This window comes from Trichechus manatus, unplaced genomic scaffold (assembly GCF_000243295.1).
Source record: "Trichechus manatus latirostris isolate Lorelei unplaced genomic scaffold, TriManLat1.0 scaffold00059, whole genome shotgun sequence".
NCBI classification, from domain to species: domain Eukaryota; kingdom Metazoa; phylum Chordata; class Mammalia; order Sirenia; family Trichechidae; genus Trichechus; species Trichechus manatus.
This window is the reverse complement of record NW_004443995.1, coordinates 4,434,457-4,456,636: the sequence shown is the minus strand read 5'-3', so window position 1 is coordinate 4,456,636 and position 22,180 is coordinate 4,434,457. Positions and strand designations below refer to the sequence as shown.

At 34.2% G+C, this 22,180-nt stretch overlaps 1 protein-coding gene across 15 annotated transcripts in view; it reads right to left on the bottom strand.

Annotated features, from left to right (window-relative positions):
* FBXW7 (F-box and WD repeat domain containing 7) overlaps nt 1–22,180 on the bottom strand; it is a 257,163-nt gene that overhangs the window by 27,730 nt on the left and 207,253 nt on the right. For 14 of the 15 annotated variants that reach the window (XM_023733547.1, XM_023733545.1, XM_023733538.1 and 11 more), the window contains one exon: nt 2,206–2,288. In XM_023733547.1, coding sequence (XP_023589315.1) covers nt 2,206–2,288 — 83 coding nt within the window. Of the gene's footprint in view, nt 1–2,205; nt 2,289–4,739; nt 5,172–22,180 lie in introns of those variants that run through there. The other variant, XM_004378822.2, reaches the window with a different exon arrangement.

Here is a 22,180-nt window from a genome sequence, read left to right as displayed (position 1 = left end):
GATCTTTTACTTTCTAATTTCAGTGTCTAATTAAATTATTTAAACTCAAGGAAAGTAGTTAACATCTCTGTTTTACAGACAGCCGAACGAACAGAGCAGGGAGATTTGGTAAAGAAAATTACATTTGTAAAATAATCCTTGTCACTGAGCTATGATAATAAAGTGTTTTAAGTCCTAAGACTATATATAAAAATTGTATCATAATAGTTAAATATTAAGCTTTGATAAATTACTAATGAAAGAACTTCCCTGATATTTTTCTATCTAGCCTATTTCATTATTTTGCTAAAAATATGTACCTCCAACATCAGATTAAAAAATTCATATTCACCCCTTACAAATCTTTTTAACATTATACTTAGATAATTTCTAACATTAAACAATTAAATCTATTTTTTTCTTCTCTCAAATTTCAAAGGTAAGTTCTACTTTTTTTCCTCTGAAGTGAAATAAGATATATTTTCTAAGGAAAAAAAGGATTGAAAATCGCACTTTTATCTCATTATTAGAAAATCTGTCAGAAATATTATAAAACATCAAATATATATCTTAGTAACCGACAAAGTCTCCAAAAATACATGGAAATAAATATGCTGTTTGGTCTAATTTTGCTTCAGCGAGACTATGTTTTAAAAGACTAAAAATTAAACTTTTGCCTTTTCAGTTGCTTTCCTGACACAAAAAGTGAGCAAATGAAGAATTATACTAAAATGTGTTCTATAATAAAAAAAAAAAAAATCAGTTCTCCTTTATAAGCTGCCTTAAAAACAACAGAATAATTTTATACTTTTGTCCTGATATCAATCATTGTTAATAGGAGAAGACCAAAATTATATGGCTGACGGGAATCTATACACTAAACAAATAGCATATTTTTAACATTAAACTTAAACTTCTCACCTAAGAAATACTTTATCAAGGTTAGAAGGAAAAATCAAGAAGAAGTGAACAGAGTTTTACTTGTCTCTCTATCAGCCCACACCCTCTGGTGAAGTCCCCAAATATAGTGAAATTGTCAAAAGGCAAGGAGTAAGAGGGAGGAGAACAGTTAACATAGGCAAGTCACACAGAAAAAAAAAATTGCCTGAATAACTAAGAGATACTTTTATTTTCTATTCTGTATCATCTCTGTGTATTTTGTATGCAAAACTATTTTAATTATGATTTCTAAATTTCATAAAAGAGCATCTGAAAGAAATATTTTTGACAACTGAATGCAAAAAAAAAAAAAAAAAGAAACAAACAACGACAACAAAAAACTATGTCCCTGAAAGGAAGAGATGCAATCAGTAACAATGTTCAATCAAAAAATGATATCTGAGAAATTCATTTTACTGCATCATATGGAATAAAAATAACCTAATCAAAGTATTTTGGGAGAAAAAAAGGAACGTCACAATCATGAAATTCTTATGGTTTCTATTGCTAACTTCCAATCAGTTATTTGAAGAAGTGAAAACTGTGCAAAAAAAAAAGCCCTCAAGATACTTTTGTCATTTAAATTTTAAAATACCGAATTCCAAATGACATCTAAAGCATCTTTAATTGGCTGAGTAACAGATATTGTGCTTAAGTTAGCTTAATTAGTGTGAGAGTGGGAAAAGTTTTTTACCGATGCAAAATCCAAAAATGATGGAACGAAGCAGGAAACAAGACCACAATTGTAGTTAGTTGTTATGGAAACTATCCTACTTGGGTAGAAATGTATGTGTTAAAAACATAAGACGTACCAAGCAAATAAAAGGGGATTTCTAACACAGTAATTTCATAAGATTTGGTTAGTAATTGTGAGGTTTACTTCACTTCTAGTAAATATATCTTCATTTAGTATATATAAATATCCACCCTAGAATAGCTGTTGCTATAGTAACAACATACATTTGCTGACAGTCATGTTTTAGGGTATATTTTTTAGAATTCCTTAAAAATTGTGATTTTAAAATTTTGTTCATAGCAGAACTTCAGTTTCTTACTTCAGTGTATTAGTAACAATATATAAGGCCATAGTGGTAGTCCTTCTTCCTTCCTCTAATTTAAAATTATGTATTTCCTCATTTGCAACCATCTCAAATGTGTTAAACAGTCAAGAGTACTAGTAACATTATTATTCCACAAGGATAAACTGAAAGAAAAGCTTTCAGAATCATCAACTCTTTAAAGAAACATAAGAATAATCAGAGAATGAATTATTACATTTAAAATTACCTTGTATATTCTGAGACTTTGCATGGTTTCTTTCCCAAAGAAAAAGAGCGGACCTCAGAACCATGGTCCAACTTTCTTTTCATCTATAAAGTAAAACAAATAAGATATGTTTAGGATAAAATCACCTGTCCAACTATCAAATTTTAAGTTAGCATTGGTAATAATGAAAAAAAAAAAACTTAAATTTTGATATGCCTATAATGTTAATTAGGCATAGTTAATTAATATAGAAAATAAATGTCTCAGAGCTTCTTCTATTAGTTCTACTTTGCTTTACGCTTAACAACCCTGGAAAGGTGAATTTCTCCCCTAATATTTTCTCCAGAAAAACAACGTATAGTCATTAAAAAAATTGGTATCCATCATATCTTCCTTGAGAATAATATACCTTCCATGTTTTTTAGTTTAATTATCAACACAGGAAAATCTCATGTTAATCCACACAGTAAAGGACCATGTTTAATATGCCTTCCTCACTGATTTTCATTTTCCTTTAAAAACATATTTTAAGAAAGATAAAATAAAAAACAAAATTCAAAATTTCAAAATCAGAAATAAGAACTGAAGTGGCAGTACCTGAACTTTAAACACATTATTATAAAAGGATAAAGAACATAAATAAATCTGGAGAGGGTATAATAAAGCTGGGAAAAAAAGCCATCAATTGATATATACATAGAATATAGTTCTACTGGACAGATACTCAGGACAAAATATTCTAACTTGAAAAGCAACAACAACGAAAGATTTAAAAAGAACAAGCTATGCCTTTTTACAAAGTATATCCAACACCTACAGTTTTAAAGTGTTTCATTATGCTGTGCTATACTATAAATATATTCAGAATTGCATTTTGTCAATATCAATATTGAAATTTTTATGTTTTGCTATTCATTAACTAAGGTCATCTGAATAGATATATACACATGTATATACATATATATGTATATATAATTTATACATATATATAAATTAGAATATATATAAAGTATACGTATACATATAAATTAGAAAATGAGATCTTATTTAAGATTCAACTTTTTCTATTTTCGGATTTACGTTCGGTAATTAATTACTGTAGCACTGTAAGTTACGGGAAAAAACCCCAGAGTGATAGCTAGCTATTCTCATTTTTATAGGGTGAAAACCCTTGCTTTGCAACAGCCTTATTTTCCTTCCTATTGCCTCACATGGAAAACATAACACAGCATGCTACAATATAAATACTAAAGAGAACCAAAGAGACTCTAAAACTCTTTTTGATCCACAGTGAGGATAATAACAACTATGTTTTTATCTTCCTGCATAAAGTTTTCCAAAATATAAAGATGATCTTATACCAGGGACTACAGGTGAATGTACGACAAGCTCATCCACATCTTTTTTACATCTTTAGCTCATGAACTACCTATTGGAAAGAAACAGCATAATTCTTATTTCATCCCTTCAGAAGTTTCTATACTCATCGAAGTGTTTTAAAGTGACTCCCCTCAAAAATCACTGTTTTCCTTGTCCTTACATAATTTAATTAAAAAACAAAAATAAATAAAAAGCTGCAATACACAGGTACCCACGTGCTTGCATGTATATGCCATGCACGCACACGCACACACACACACACACACACACACACACACACACACACACACAGAGAAAAATAAATCCCTTAGGAAGGTCAGTCAGTATCAATTACTTTAAAAATCTAATTTTTTGATAACTCCCACAGATTTGTATTTTTGTTAATTATTATGAGAAACTTTGATATTCATTCTAATTAAGTTTGTAACACTGGCTTTCAGAACTTCCCAGGATATCCTGTAAACACATTGGTGCAAATGCCATTTGCCACTAAAGGCAAACTTTATTTCCATCTTAGAAATCCTTCAATAAATAAAAATGTCCAAAATATATATGTTCAAAAAAATTTGAGGATTATTATTTTTAAAATACTTTTATTAAAATAAAGCACCTTCTGTATGACTATAGAAGCCTTTTAAATGTTATACTGTTTATTGAAAATACTGATTTTAGAACCAAAAAATTAATTCTGCAATATTTTAAGAGGCACAGAAAGTAAATATGATCTCTTTAAATATAAATCCCAAATATTACAGCAATTCTACACTTTAATATGAGTCAACTAAAGAAAAAAGAATATATATATATACCAACACACACACACACACACACACACAAGGTACAGAAAAATTGAAGGCAAAAACGTTCACTAAAAACCAACTAAGGGTAGAGTATTTCCAGGTCAGCATTTAACAGAGCCACATTTCTAAAGTCTGAATATATTTCTGGTGAAAATTCTCACATTAAAATCTACAATTATTTTAAATTTAAAGCATTTTACAGCTCACATTGTCTTTCCATTATTTGCTTACATTCACAATATAAAACAGAATACCAGACATCCAGCCACCCACCAAAATTAGAGGATACTGCAGCCATCTCTGATGATACAGATTTTCCTTCTCTCAGGCAGGCACACACAATCACACAACACAGGAAGAAAACAGATTACTTACTTTGTAAAAAATCATTTTTAATGTGCCGTAGAAACCCATGTTTTCTGTATTTTTCCCCTTCAGTGATTCTGTGCCCCCGTGTGTCCGGCTGCTTGGCAGTCTCTGACAATATAAACCTTTTTCAGGTAGGTATGTCACAGATTCTAATGTGGACATGCTCAGGCACGTCAGAAAAGGAAGATTAGGAAGGAGAACCGGCAACAAAACTCCACAGTAAAGGCAAATGCAGCTCAGTATCAAACCGCTTCCCGGGACACACATACATACATGCAGCTTGACTGAGAAGAACTCGAGGGAAAAATGAGAGAGAACCGAGAAGATTATTGGAGGAGACTATGCCCTGTCAAAGCCTTGACTGAACAGATTCCTCCCTCAGCAGCAGAGGGATCAGATTACATCTTCCCTTGAACACAGAATGGTGCAGTCCAAGATTCAGCAATGCAGACTGCACATCAATTACATGGTGATCTGCTCCAGGGAATCCGTAAGCATACAACGCATTGAACAGAGGGAGGACGTGGGCAGCAAATGAGACTGCCCCTGCACGACAGCCCCCCTTCCCTTTCAAACTTTTAAGGAGATTATTTTTGTATTTTGTAAAACCTGCATTTCTGAAGCAACATTTCCACAAATAAGTCCTTTCAGAAACATTTAAAAAATGTTATATATTTTTATACGGTCCCCCCGCCGCAACAGAGGCAATGCAGGTTATTTTCACTAACTGTCATCCTATTGTAGTCCTGGCACAGATTGATCAGATTTTTCAAGTAGCCAGGATGCTACAAAATGGGCAATCCCAAAAGAAGAAATTAAATATTCTTTGTGGGGACTGACAATAAAGTAATCTGGTTTGGAGGATATAGCATTTGCAGAAATTATGTAATATATTTCAACCTGCATATTTCTTATATTAAGATTTAATGCAAATATTCCCTATTCTGTTCCATTTTATTCTTTTTAAACATAGTTTTCAAGAAAATTTACCACACACTTCATTAATCCTTAGTAATCATGAGAATGTCTTTTTAAGACAAACAAGCTGGCACTACCTAAGTATATACAGTTTCACTGAAAGGTGCCATTTTCTCCAAAGGGAGCAAAAACTGCGCTCACTGGAGAGTCTCATCCTTATTTGTTAATCTAACCTTGAGTAAATCAGGAGGCATTGGACTTCTAGCTCCAAAATTATTCTACTGATTTGTATTGCTTATCATTAAAAAGTCATTTTACATAATAATAAAGGCACCAAAATTTGCCTGAAGGTAACACTTCCTTACTACACAAATCTAGGTATTTCATCTTGCAACTTGCTATACAACTAGCTTCGGAGGCAATTATAAGATTCTTTGGACTAGAAAGACACATTATTAAGGGTCTAGTTAATTAACTCCTACCCTCCCCATTAACGTCCTTTATTATAAGTGAACTGTGTGCCTATAATTATTTAAAGCATTTAGTAAGCTTTTCATAAAAAAAAAAAGAAATACTATTTGGACTTACACATTTTAATACTCTCTACTGTGGTGGTAACTGACTTTCTTTAGGAAAATGATTCTTAATACTGCATAAACAAATAATTAAAAAAATAAAAATATTACCTTTGTAACTGAGTCAATGTAGTGTCTTTTACTTTAAAACATAAATCAAAATAAGATAACCAAAAATTTTATGAAGATGTACATCTCGTGTCTTCTCTTGGAAATATACACACACATACAGTCTATTATACTCTATATATATTCTACTGTCTTAACCACCACTCATCTGTCAGTTTGTTGTACTGTGGTGGCTTCTGTGTTGCTGTGATGCTGGAAGCTCTGCCATCTGTATTTCAAATACCAGCAGGATCACCCATGGTGGACAGGTTTCAGCAGAGCTTACAAACTAAGACAGACTAGGAAGAAGGACCTGGCGATCTAGTTCTAAAAAAAATTGGCCAGTGAAAACCTTACGAATAGCAACAGAACACTGTCTGATATAGTGCTGGAAGATGAGCCCCTCAGGTTGGAAGGCATTCAAAGTACAACTGGGTAAGAGCTATCTCCTCAAAGTAGTTGACCTTAATGATGTGGATGGAGTAAAGCTTTCAGGACCTTCATCTGCTGATGTACCACAACTCAAAATGTGAAGAAACAATTGCAAAACATCCATTAATAATCAGAGCGCGGAATGTACAAAGTATAAATCTAGGAGAATTGGAAATTATCAAAAATGAAATGGAATGTTTGAAGATAGACATTCTAGGCATTACTCGTTGCCGTCAAGTCAGTACTGGCTTGTAGTAACCCTACAGCAACCTATTCCGACTCACAGTGACCCCATAGCGACCCTATTCTGACTTATAGTGACCCTAGGCATTACTGAGCTGAAATGGATTGGTACTGGCCACTTTCAATCAGACAATCATATGGCCTACTATGCCAGAAATGACAAATTGAAAAGGAATGGCATTGCATTCATCATCAAAAAGAACACTTCAAGATCTACCTCAAGTACAACTCAGTCCGTGATACCATAATATCCATATTCCTATAAGGAAGACCAGTTAATATGGCTATTATTCAACTTTTACACACCAACCACTAATGCAAAAGATAAAGAAACTGAAGACTTTACCAAATTCTGGAGTCTGGAATTGATTAAACATACAATCAACAGGCACTGGTAATTACTGGTGATTAGAATGTAAAAGCTGGAAACGAAGATCAGTAGATGGAAAATAAGGCCTTGAAGACAGAAACAACATCTAAGATTGCATGACAGTATTTTGCAAGGCCAGCAACTTATTCATTGCAAATACCTTTTTTCAACAACATAAATCGCAGCGATACATGTGGACCTTGCCGGATGGAAAACATAGGAATCAAATTGACTACATCTGTGGAAAGCGACAATGGAGAAGCTCAATATCATCAGTCACAACAAGGCCAGGTGCAGAACACATCATAAATTACTCATATGCAAGTTCAAGTTGAAGCTGAAGAAAATTAAAACACGTCCACGAGAGCCAAGTATGACTTGAATATATACCACCTGAATTTAGAGACCATCTCAAGAATAGATTTGATGCACCGAACACTAATGATCAAAGACCAGATGAGTTGTGGGATGACATCAAGGACATCATATGAAGAAAGCAAAAGGTCATTAAAAAGACAGGAAAGAAAGAAAAGACCAAACTGGATGTCAGAAGAAACTCTGAAACTTGTTCTTGAATGTACAGTAGCTAAAGCAAATGGAAAAAATGACGAAGAGCTGAACAGAAGATTTCAAAGGGTGGCTAGAGAAGACAAAGTAAAATACTATAATGAAGTCTGCAAAGACCTAGAAATAGAAAACCAAAAGAGAAGAACATACTCAGAATTTCTCAAGTTAAAAGAACTGAAGAAAAAATTTAAGCCTTGAGTTGTAATACTGAAGGATTCTATGGGCAAAATAGTGAATGACAGAGGCAACATCAAAAGAAGATGGAAAGAATACACAGATAACTATACCAAAAAGAGATGGTCGATATTTAAACATTTCAGGAGGTAGCATATGATCAGGAACTGATGGTACTGAAGGAAGAAGTCCAAGCTGCACTTAAGGCACAGGCAAAAAACAAGTTGCCAGGAATTGACAGAATACTAACTGAGGTGTTTCACCAAACGGATGCAGCGCTGGAAGTGCTCACTCATCTACACCAGGAGATTTGGATGACAGCTGTCATCCAAACAGAATGCGAAAATTATTGGACAATGTCATTAACATTACACGCAAGTAAAATTTTGCTGAAGATAATTCAAAAACAGTTGCAGCAGTACATCAACAGGGAACTGCCAGAAATTCAAGCCGGATTCAGGAGAGGATGTGGAGTGAGGAATATCATTGCTGATATCAGACGGATCTTGGTTGAAAGCAGAGACTATCAGAAAGATGCTTATCTGTGTTTTACTGACTATGCAAAGGCATTTGACTGTGTGGATCATAACAGATTACGGATAACACTGCAAAGAACTGGAAATCCAGAATATTTAACTGTGCTCACGAGGAATTTGTACATAGATCAAGAGGCAGTCATTCCAAGAGGACAAGGGGATACTGCATGGTTTAAAATCAGGAAAGGTTGCATCAGGGTTGTATACTTTAACCATACTTATTCAATCTGTATGCTGAGCAAATAATCCGAGAAGCTGGATTATATGAAGAACGCGGCATGAAGATTGAAGGACGACTCATTAACAACCTGTGATAAACAGATGACACAACGATGCTTGCTGAAAGTGAAAGAGGACTTCAAGCACTTACTGATGAAGATCAAAGACTACAGCCTTCAGTGTGGATTACATCTCAACAAAAACAAAACAAAAATCCTCACAACTGGACCAATAAGCAACATCATGATAAATGAAGACTGAAGTTGTCAAGGATTTCCTTTTACTTGGATCCATAATCAACACTTACGGAAGCAGCAGTGAAGAAACCAAATGACCTGTTGCATCGGACAAATCCACTGCAAAAGACTTCTTTAAAGCGTTAAAAAGAAAAGATGTCACTTTGAGAACTGAGGTGTGCCTGACCCAAATCATGGTATTTTCAATCGCCTCATGTGCATGCAAAAGCTGGACAATGAATAAGGAAGACCAAAAAAGAACTGATGTCTTTAAATCATGGTGTGGGCAAAGAATACTGAATATACTATGGTCTGCCAGAAGAATGAACAAATCTGTTTTGGAAGAAGTACAGCCAGAATGCTCCTTACAAGCAAGGATGGCGAGACTTCATCTTACGTACTTTTGACACATTATCAGGAGAGACCAGTCCCTGGAGAAGGACATCATGCTTGGTAAAGTAGAGGGTCCGTGAAAAGAGGAAGACCCTCAATGAGATGAACTGACACAATGTTAAGCATAGCAATGACTGTGAGGATGGCAAAGGACCAGGCAGTGTTTTGTTCTGTTGTACACAGGGTTGCTATGAGTTGGAACCGAACTGATGGCACATAAGGACAACTGTCTATTACCTTTAAGAATTCTCTTATCTATCCCTTAAATTAATTCTTACCCTCAGAAACAATATGTACCTGCACCCAGCACAAGTTTTCTAAATAAATAATTAGCTCACTTCAAAGGAAAATTCCTTTTAAATAGAAATCTCTTATTTCAACAACAACAAAAAAAATCCAACTTTTAGGAATGGACCCATGAGTAATTTCTGGAGGTGACAGAACATTCATGATTTAAAAAGAAAAAACAATTTTCCCCCTGCTCTGGACTATCTGAAGAAAATAATCATAAAATGAACATCTGAAATTTCCTCTAGAACTTGTCAACTGTAACTAGCTTGTCATTGGACAAGTGGAATAGTAGTGGTCTAACACTATATGCTTTGACACCAACTGAAATCACGTAGTATCTCTAGATGGACTAGCCTTTTCAAATTAAATCTACTCAATTGAGAACAGAGACCAACTTTAATAAACCAGGGAACACTGTCTCAAAACGTAGGATGGTTAAAGAAGAAAATATCTTAGTTTCGTGTATTTGAAGGAAATAATGAAGTTTACATGTTTACATGAAGTTACAAGAAAATCTGTTCCCCATACCTTTATGTTTACATGTAGGTAAGTATATTCATGGAGCCCTGGTTGCTCAGTGGTTAAGAGCCTGGCTGCTAACCAAAAGGTTGACAATTCAAATCCACCACCCACTCCTCGGAAACACTACTGGGCAGTGTTACTCTGTCATATAGGGTCGCCATGAGTTGGAATCGACTTGAAGGCAACAGGTTTGGTTTTTATGCATATTCGTATGTTATTTCTGAATCGATAAAACATTTGCACAGTTCAAAAAGCAAAATGATATACAGAAAAAGTATATATTTACAAGTTACTTCCCCATCCCAGGCCCCACATATACCAGGGTTCTCACCTGGTAATGATTTTTATTAGTGTGCTTATTATTTGAGAATGTATACATTTATAAAAACTAATGAAGATTTTATTTTCCCAAGTATTCAAACAATTCTCCCTAAAATCTTGTTTACAATGTTAAGCTGAAATGTGAAAAAAGAATTTGCCAAGCAAACTAGTCAACTAAGTCTCTAACTGGATTTCAAATTAGTATCATAAAAATAAAAGATTTCCAACATTCTTTGAAGAATTCCTGATGAAAATTTTGATCTATTATATTACTGTCATCATAATCTATATGTGAAGAAAGCAAATAAAATCATTCTCAAATTCCTATTTCTCGGAGTCCTGGCTAATATACAGATGTTTAAAAGTTTACTCAGAGATTTAGGTTTTTTAGTAGGATGATATGAGAAAGCCCTTTTTTGTGTGTGTGTATCTATATCTATCTATCATATCTCTGGTAGACATAAACATTTTAAACCTGGGATCAGTCCCCAACCTATGTTAAATAAATTTACAAAAAAAAAAAAAAAAAAAGAAATGAATATTTTTTTGCACTATGCTAGAATGTTAACTGGTAAAGTCATGAAAAAAGGTGGCTATTATTCAGCCATAAAGCTTTAAGAAAATACTTATGCTTTTCATGCAAATTTTTAGATTAAAAATCAACATATTTCATATATTTTCATTACAATAAACTAAATTTGCATGTATTTTCAGCTAAGCAATAATTTTTCCCATTCTACAAAAAATATTTGTTGTGCTGACTGACAAATGATGAGCCTTACTGAAAACCTATATAGTAAAGGGGAACAAATAACAATGAGGTCCTGGAAGACAGTCTATCTGCTAACGCAGATCCAATGCTTCCCTCATCACAACTCCACTGACCTAAGAAAGAAAAAAAAAAAAAAAAAACCAGCCAAAAGCTATAATGATGTACTGCCCCAGAGTGTAAACAATGGGGAATAATGACAACAGGATGGTTAATAACTTGTGAGCAAATACAAGAAAAGGCTCTTTCTGAACAAACAGTTGGGCTGACTAAATTTGTTAGAAGGGCAAGTTTTGGTTATGAGTACAAACAAAAAAGAACCTACATAAGTAGTGAGAAAAATATAAACAATGAAACAGTCTTCAGAGAATCACGTATCTTCAGAGAAGTATGTATACATGGTGTCAGCATAGTGAAAGGAGTATTTGCTATATTACTTTCTCCTCATTTGACTCTCAGAGTTTATTTCCATCATATATAGTTCTTCTATTATTGCACTTATCACACTTCATTGTCATTATTTTTATAAACTTTTCTCTCCTACTATCTACTTCCTAAATGTATCTTATTCAACTTCATCTCTGGGGCCGAGCAAAAAAAGATACTAACAGGTAATTAGTATTATTTTTAAAATAATTGATCACACAAGCAAATAGTAACAACCATGACATCATTTCTCTAAAGCATAAATATATCATACTTATTACTGAAAGTCAATCTATTTTGTTATAATTAGTTGATAATATGTATGAATACTATTGGTTTTTTTTTAAATTACCTTGCAAAGATGTAAAAATATTTATGCGTCCATTTATGATACTGGGATAATGTGTTTATATTCTTCTGTAAGTAATTTTCTTTATTATTATCATGAAAACATTCTTTACTCTGACACTACATTAGGAAAACCACCCACCACAGTTAGCTGCCTTGCCCTGAGCAGAGAATTGAGATTAGAAAGACACTTCAAAATTTCAACATCAAAGAAAGAATGCCAAGCGTGTTGAGGCTGAAGCAAACTTTGTGAAACCTCTCTAACCCACTGTCATTAACTTACTGAGATGCATGGTCTTATTAAAAGGTCCTGAACTGAAAACGGCACGTTAACAAATCTGCTCTATTACAGGTACTGTCAGTTAAAATAGTATGTATGCCCAGCATTTACATTTTCACTAATGAAAGTAGGCGGGGGTATTGTTCAATAAGCTATTTCACACATGTATTCATTCATCAAGCATTTATTTAGCACTTACTAGGTTAGGCACAGGATAGTGTATCATTAAGGAAACTTTCCTCTTCCTCCCACTGAACTTAGTCAATTAAGACAGAGAACATGGTAACACTCAAACATATCTGACTCTTAGATCTCACACTGAAATTAGTTTAAAAAATTTTTGGAAGTATGTAAAATGAAACAAGGTGATCCAGACTTAGTTTGAAATTACCATCCAAGTCAACAAATATTGAAGTACAACTGCATTTTTTTAAGGAAAACAATGCCAAATACTAAATATTATAATGTACAATTTAACTTTGTTTACAATAAGAAAAACTATGAATCATAATATCGTAGCTCAGACTTTAAAAAATTTTTTTAGATAACTGTAATTGTAGAAGTGGTACTTTCATAAATATTTTTTTCTTGGCGTTTAAGGTATTTATAACTCTCTTCACAAAAATGCGGAGCCCTGGTGGCACAGTGGTTAAGAGCTCAGCTGCTAACCAAAAGGTCTGCAGTTCGAATCCACCAGCCACTCCTTGGAAACCATATGCAGCAGTTCTACTCTGTCCTATAGGGTTGCTATTTATGAATCGGAATCGACTCAACGGCTGTGAGTTTTTAAAAGATGCAGCCCCTGAGGATTTGACACAAGTCAATCATAATGTTAATTCAAACAGTAAAAGCATTTTTCATACCTTCAGATTGGGCCATATTAGTGATCTGATAAACATATACACAAAAGTATGTATACACAAATATATAAATACACATACATACATACAGTTTGCACACTATAATGCAAGTTTAGAGTTCTATTTATTACAGCCACAGAAAACAATGAATATAGTTTTGTTTTGTTTGTCTAAAATTTATATTGCTACAGAGCTGTCAGCGACTTAATACTATGTATCAATACATTCCTTTCATTATTTCTTTAAAGTCACCCAACCAATGCAGCAATGTGACAACAAAGTTAGTAAGTTATTATGAAATTTACCTTGATTTATCCAGAAAACAATCTCATCTTTACATTTCATGCTTCAATTCAAATATAAATTATCAGTAAGTATCCTGAATTCATATCCAAAAGTCTTAAAATTTTATTATAAATTCCTCATAGCAGTCCCTTCAGTTAAGTAAGGAAAATACCGTAGGAAAATATTAAAAATAAAGTTGATTTCAAGAAAAATAAAAATACAACAGCAAATATGACCCAGGAAAAGAATTTAATTAACAAGGAGAAGGAATGAAATAAATTTTCACTCTCTGTAAGGCCTATAACCCTATTCACTCTTGTATTTTCTTAACCCAATTCCATATTTACTGCTGCTGTTTGTGATGTTTAAATATATTTACTTGAGAAAAATTTTCCATAGGTGTGATACATAAATTGTGTATTTTAATATTAAAATAACCTGTGAGGACATTTCAAAGACTGTTTAAAATTCTGGGATTAATTTCCTAAATTAGCCATTAGTCATGCCAAAAAAGTTCTAAGGAAAGAATTAAACGGTAAAAAAGTAAGTAAAAAGTAACAACCTCCTAAGAGCATCCACTGAATCAACAACAACAACAAAAAACATTAACAGCAGGAAGCTACAGAGTTTTAGTATTGGAAGGGATCTTGAAGGTCATCTAATTCCTTTGTGTGTGTGTGTGTGTGTGGCATGAACAGGAGCTTTGGAATCAGAGAAACCGGGCTTTAAACACCAACTATGCCATTGCTAGAGTAACAACCTGAGTTGAGTTTTTTTCTTATTGTAAAATGCTAATGGTAATACCATCTACCTTACCCACCCAATTTACAAAGTCATTGTTGAAGACATAGCAGATGTCCAGAGCATAACACATACCCTGTAAATGGTAACTGTTATTAACAGATGAGAAAGGTGAGGTGGAGAATTAAGTGTCTTGCTCAGGATTATACAGCTAACTATATGAGAACTTTGGTCTCTAATGCTCACATTTAACACTTTATGATTTCCATTAGCTATGTGGTGGCTCAAGGTGAGCTAAAAATAAGATAATGCTAAAGAAGGGAAAGAAGTGTTATGTTTTGCAAATGCTAGTGATACATGCAACCTACAACTAAGTCTTGATTATTTAGTTCATGAAATGCTTACTTAGGTCTATATAACTATGCAGGAGCCCTGGTGGCACACTGGTTAAAATGCTTGGCTGCTAACCCAAAGGTTGGTGGTTCCACCCCACCAGCCACTCCATGGGAGAGAGATGTGGCGGTCTGTTTCCATAGAGATTTACAGCCTTAGAAAGCCTATAGAGGGCAGTTCTACTCTGTCCTATAGGGTCGTTATGGGTCGGAATCGACTCAATGGCAGTGGGTTCAGTTTTGGGTTATATAACTATGCTTCTGCTACATGTGTGAAATCTGAGGCAAAGATGCAGTGATGGGGAAAAGGTGACACAGAGGAAGAAAAAATATCTTTAGGTTAAAAAAAATCAATTAAGAAATATCCACCTACTATATCCTAATATCTGCAAAGTGCTACTGAGGACAAATAAGAAGACCATAACAGTACCCCTCTTCCCCTGAAATACTTACAATCCAGTTGGCAGAACAAGAAACTAACAGAGAACAATATCTGACTACATTCAAGTGCTAAATTAGGTGTCACTGGAGGTCAAATGCTTGGTAAAGTAGAGGGTCAGCGAAAAAGAGTAAGACCCTCAACAAGATGGAATGACACAGTAGCTGCAACAGTGGGCTCAAACATAGCAACGATTGTGAGAATGGGGCAGGACTAGACAGTGTTTCCTTCTGTTGTGCATGGGGTTGCTATGAGTCGGAACCAACTTAATGGCAAACAGGTAAAAAAATGGAGAAATCACCAAAATAGTCTGAGAAAATTTTATAACGGACATCGTCTTGATTCTAAGTTTAAAAGAAAGAAGTTTGCTATTGCTGAGGGGGAAGAAGCAAATGATCATCTATGGACCTAAGATATATGTGCAAACACCACTAATATTAATGTGAAGGATTACTAACATCTACAATAAGATTTCTAGTAGTCACTGATCTTAAAAGGTTCATTAGGGGATAATTCATTTAGTGCTGTATCTTCTAATTCAAACAGCTAATACTTGAGTTAAAATGTTCTTTAACTTACTAGTAATGATTTCCTCAAAAGTATTTCCTGGATGACTCATTCTTCCATTTTAGGACTATATGTCACTTTCCTTACAGGGAGAACTTTACTATGTGGGTGTGAAAACTGCTAACTTTTAGTTACAGAACACTGACTAACAAGGGGTCTTTCTGTTTCAATAGGCACTCCTACCAGAAATCATACATACAAGCAGGCTATACTCTTGAATATAGGAGGCAACGGTGCAGAAAAAAGAGATTTCTAAATAAACATTCTTTAAAATCTCCTATTCCTAAGAAAGCCAGTTGAAAAGATGATCAAAACTGTAACTCAGGGCAATCGGTATACGTGACTCATTGACTCTAACAAACATGTGGCTAAAAAACCTGTTATTCAAAAACATACGGCTTTTTTGGAAAATTAACCTACTACTTGCCCATGCTCCACCTCCTAGCCCTCTATTCTCTCCACCCCTACTCAAGCCCCCAGATTCAAAGCCTTCTTTATAAGGAATATACTTAGTATAGAGCACTCTGAAGTCATTGAAACTGTTCATTATGCACAGAACTAGCGGAAGGGCTACTGTAAACTAGAAGGTGTGAGAGTTTAGTTTGGAGAAAACAAGTATTAAAAGGTGCCTTTTTTTTCTTTTTTTCCGTAAAAACCTCTACAATCTCCTGTCCAGCGTAAGAAACAAAACTGCGCCTGTATTTTCCCAAAGTACCCATATTTTAAATTTAAATCTTATTTAAAATCAGTAATGCTCATACTATTACCGTCCAACACAACCGTGTAAATGACTTTAAATAGTCTCCCTGATAACATGCCTAGGAACCACATACAATGATTTCTTAGTCTCAAGGTAAAATGTCACTCTACAGCAGCATTTCCTAAAGTAGGCTCTTAGTCTTGAAAGATGCTCCGAGATCAAAGGTTCTGAGATCAAATAAGTCTGTGAAAAGATTGCACATGGCCTCTACCCCTAAGAATTTTAATATACAGCAACACATTAAAAGTTATACAGTAAAGAAACTTTAACTTCACCTTTCCCAAACTTTTTTGGCCACAGAACCCTTTATCCTCATAATAACATCCTTCAGAACTAGTGTTTCTCTGAACACACTTTGGGAAATGTTGCTTTATATAAGATACCTTAATGTTTCATTTTCTAACAAAGCCATCAAACAATAAAAACACTGTATTATATATCCAAGTATTTAAATAACTTTGTATGTCTAGAGTTCAATGGAAAATAATGAATGTGGAAAAATAAATATATAAAATTTTTCATCACATTATTGCTTGTAATTAAACTGGAAACAATCTAAATGCCCAATCACAGGGAGTTAAATTGTGGAACATTTATACACTATAGCCGTTCAATATTTATAATACAGTATATGAAAAAAAGATGCAAAAACATGATATACAGTATGATCTTTTAAATATATATACATATACTTAAGTGTGTGTGTACATGCATGCATGCAGACATGTGAATGCACACACAGAGAAAGTCTAGATAAGTATATAAAAATGTTAACAGTGGTCATTTGAGTGGCTTAATCAGTGATTTCCCCCCTTTTTTCTTACTTGTCAATAAACAAGTATTACTTGCATAAGCTTTTGAGCAACAGCTATTCTAGGCACTAGGTATGAGGTGGTGAGCAATACAGACAAGCTCCCTACTCTCATACAGTTTACATTCTTGGGAAGGAGGGGCAGACACATAAGTAAACTAATAAATGAACAAGATAATTTCATATAATGCTAAGTTCTAAGAGAGAAACAAAACAGTGATATGAAAGGAGTGGTTAGGGTGGGAGAGAAGTATGGCTAATTTTGAATAGTATCACCTAGGAGACAACTTTTAAGTCAAAATTATAGGGAAGGGACTGGGATCAGCAAGAATAAGGCCAGTATGACTAGGGTGAAGTGACTGGTACAAGATAAAGTGGGAGAGGTAGACAACAGCCAGATCATATAGGGTCTTGTAGGCCATGGTCAAGAGTTTGGGTTGAATTCTAAGTGCAATGTGAAATCAGCAGAGGATTTCAAGAGCGGGAATAATTTAAATGCACAACTTCTCTATATAATGTTGTCTGTATCATTTTTTATATTTTCAAAAAAGTATATAAAATTGAAGATGGCTCACAAAGTGATTCTCACTAGTTATACAGAGAAAAGCATACTTAATAGTATTTGAATTCTTTTCAACTCTTTGATACACCAATTACTCTTCCACTTTCCTATCACCTGCCATCCCAGACTACTCTTAAACTCAGTACCTATCCCAAAAGTTTCCTGAACTTGAAGGAGGAAGAGAATTGGAACAGCATGTAAATAGTTAATCAGTGTATAAGTATGTACCATGTGCTAAGCACCATTCTCTTTATACGCAGTAACTTAATTCTATGAAAATGAAGAAGTGTTTACCATATTATATCTCCTTACTCTTCTACTTTTTGTGTCCTGATTTTGATATTTTGATAATTTGCTATCTTTTTTTGAGAGAGAGAGAGATTGGGCTCAATGCATCTGCCAGCCTCATTTTAGCAAATGTCTACTATGATGAAAGACAAAGTTACCCTTAGTTATTAGATGGGAAACGGTTTTCCCCCATGATACACTTTTTAAATGGCTTCTCTGTGATCATAAAGGAACCTAGAACATAACCACACAATCTCAAAAGTTTAAAAAAAGTCTTCAATCAAAGTTTAGTTCTACCCCTTATATACAACCTTAACAGCAAGTAATCATTCAGGAAGGTCTTGCTTAATCTAAACGACATTTGTAATTCTCAACTCTGTGATCTTCTATTAGTTGGCTTACTGATTTTGATAATTATGCCCAAGTATAAACATTTGGCTGGTAGATAAAGTCCAGATTCAAACTTATTGCACTTTTTAAAACATACCCATCTTTTCTCACCTCAAACATCTTACTCATCTTCCAGAAGAATTCAAACTGAAAGGAAAAACTTTAACCAATCTTTTAAAACTCTAGCTCTGGATCAAGATCTGTGGGTTTAAACTTATTTTATCTATCCAACAAACATTTATTAAGTACCTATTCTTTACTGGTACTAGGCCAGTAAGAAACAAAAATAACACCAAGTTCTAGCTCTAGAAAGTGTACATCATAGTGATATTCAACCAATTCTTCACTTATTTCAGTGCAGCTCGCCTACTCTTTAAAGTATTCAAGTGTTTGATGTAGCTGTCAACTGAGAAGGGGAGAACCTACTAATCATGCCCCTACTACACTTAAAAAGAAGGCTTCTAAACATTCATTTCAGAAACATCAATTTACATTTTAAAACAATTACTGTATATATAATTTAACAAACTGCATTCTTTGCTTTGAAAGAATCAAGAATCATATGATTAGCATAATGCTTACATGATCCTGTACCTTTTCAGAAGAGTCCAAAAGACTCTGAAGATTCAGAAAATAAAATTTGAATACAAAGAAATATTGCTGGAAATAGGTGGGTCATGAGTAGGGTTTGACATAATTTTACCTTTCATGGAAATATTTTCAAAGTAACTATTAATTTGGAAAGATATCTGATTTATCTTAGTCTTTTATTTGTAGTGAACTATTAGACAAATGTTTTAGAAGCACTCTGAATATCCTGGCAAAACTATTATAATAGAAATATTTTATTTACAGTTCGTTTTATTAAAATTAATATTTTAGCATATAATTTTTAAACCTTTATCTACAAATACTCAAGGCCCCAAAATGCTTAAAAATTAACTTTAAAAGTTTGCCGCATTTGATATATGACTCTAAAAAGTTCTTTATTTTAGGCTGATTATCATCAGTTTCCACCAGTAACATGACAGCATGGTATGTAAGGATGGAATGATGACTACTAAACAAGTACACATCCAGATCAAGAACTGCTCTGGATCTGAACAAGTATATGTAACTGGTCTGCTGAGAACTGCTACATGGTGATCTGAAAACACTTTTTAAAACTAAATCTTAATTTTAAATTTTTAATAAGTCAATGCATGTTCAAAATTCTCCAATATGAAAAAACATCCTATTAGAAATAGTTTAAATCCACCAAAGAATATAAAGTCAAAGCTAGTAAAAAGCAGTTCAACTTTAATATAGTCTTAAAATTCCACCATTTCCTTAAAAAAAAAAACCATTGCCGTTGATTCCGACTCATAGTGACCCTATAGGACAGAGCAGAGCTGCCCCCCTAGTTTCCAAGGAACACCTGGTGGATTCTAACTGCCAACCTTTTGGTTAGAGGGTTTCCACTATTTCCTTAGTCCTTGGGATAAAGACACACACACACTTATTCTCTCTCCTCTCTTCATTTTAATCTTTTCCTTTAAAGTTTTTCCAGCAAGAGACAAAAAAAGCATTCTTGCCACATTAAGAACTTAGATTCTTTTAAGCGATGTTAAATGAAGACTGTTAATTATCATGATCACAACATAAACAGCAAAGATTAGAATTAAATGGTATCTTCTAACAGATTTTCACCCAGCTGGCCTTTATTAAACAATTGCAATAAACAGCTTTTGTTAGACCAAGATGCAATTTACCCCCAAAGAATCCATTTATTTCAAAGACTTTAATTTTGTGAAATTCACTGTATTTGTTTATATATAGGTTGCTAGGAAAACGAAATTACTGTGAGAATAATTTATGGTGAGCCTCTAACCCCAAATTCCATTACAACTTTATCAGTCTCATCCAAATGAATCCTCTGAGTCATATAATGGTTATTTTCTAAACAATGAAACAAGGGGTGGGGGGGAAGCCCAAAAATTAAATAGTGATTCAAACATTTTACTTTTATTGGATCTAGATCTACCACATTTAAGAAATATTTAGCAACAGTTACTGAAAGCAAGACACTAAGCAAAACGGTAAGGATCCAAAATTGAATAAGACATCTCTATCCTACAGGAACTCCCAATTCAGGGGGAAGGACAGATAGGTCAACAAATGTCAAATCAATGTGATTGATAAATGAAACTGCTCAATCCATATATAATACAGAGAGCCAGAAAGAGGAAAAGATACATACTTTCAGGAAACCCACATGACAATATTCCAAAGAAGAGAATAAAGGAAAAATAGACACTACATTGAGTGCTCACACCATCAAAGATGCTGTAAACTTTATTCAAGTATGAATAAGCAATTCTTTCTTTAAAAGATGTTCTCTTAAGAAAATGAAGTATATAGGGAAGGTCACTATTCTAAATATGCTCCTTAAGTACAAGGTGCTTCACCTCTTCATCATCTTCATATCCTTAATGCAATCTGTGCCTGGCACATAGTGGGTACAACATGTTAAATAGCTGACAGTCATCACTTTACAGTAAGGTAATTTCATTCCCTAAGAGAGTCAATTATTAAGAGAGCTGCATGATGCTAATGACAAGCTAAACCTTATGGGGAACTTACTGTATGCCAGGCACTCTTCTGAGTGCTTTACTAATACTGACTCATTGAAACTGCATAACAACCCCAGGAAGTAGGTACTATACTATTATCATCCCAATTTTACTGATGAGGAAATAGGCACAGACAGTTTACACAACTTCTCCAAGGTCGCACACCTATTAAGGGTGCTGGGATTTAAACACAGGTAGATCTTGGTCTCCAGTTTATAGAAAATAGAGTTCTCTATATATATATAAAAAAAAAAAGAGAAAAAACAAGCCCGTTGCCATTGAGTTGAGTCTGACTCACAGCGACACTATAGGAAAGAGCAGAACTGCCCCACAGGGTTTCCAAGGAGCGGCCGCAGCTCTTTTGGTTAAGAGCCGAAGCTCTTAACCACTGTGCCACTAGGGCTCCTCTCTACATACAAGGCAAGGATTATTGGTAGTTCTTAGGAAATCTATATTTTCTGAGCTATGTCAGTATGTAAATTGTGATGTGTGGATGAAATCCATATTAGAGTCACAGCAGACATGGAGAAAGAAGAGACAAACTACGCAGCTAATCATGTACTCTGATACACTTTACTGCTAGCAATTTACCCAAAGCAGCTTAACAAAACTACGCTACTACTGCCAATGCCTGCTTGGTTAAAGAATTGCTCGCATCATCTTTGACATTATCCTGAGGCTAGGCTACCATCAGAAGGCACAGGTAGATGACAGCCAGAAAGGACTTGGTGACAGACTGGCCATGGAGAGTGAAGAAAGGATAGGTATCTAGGGTTTTCACTAGTGCAACTAGATGGAAGATGACAGAACACAGGACAAGGAACTTTTTTTGTTTGTTTTTGATTTGTTGGGGGATGGGGAGGAGATCAAGATCACGAGGTCTCTTTTGGATGTATCTTGTTTGAGGTATCTTTCAGACATCTAGGTGAGTGCATCACGCTCCATCTGCCTCTGGAGCTCAGAAGAAAGGTCCGGATTGGAGATGAAAATATGTGAATCATGTGTGTGTACA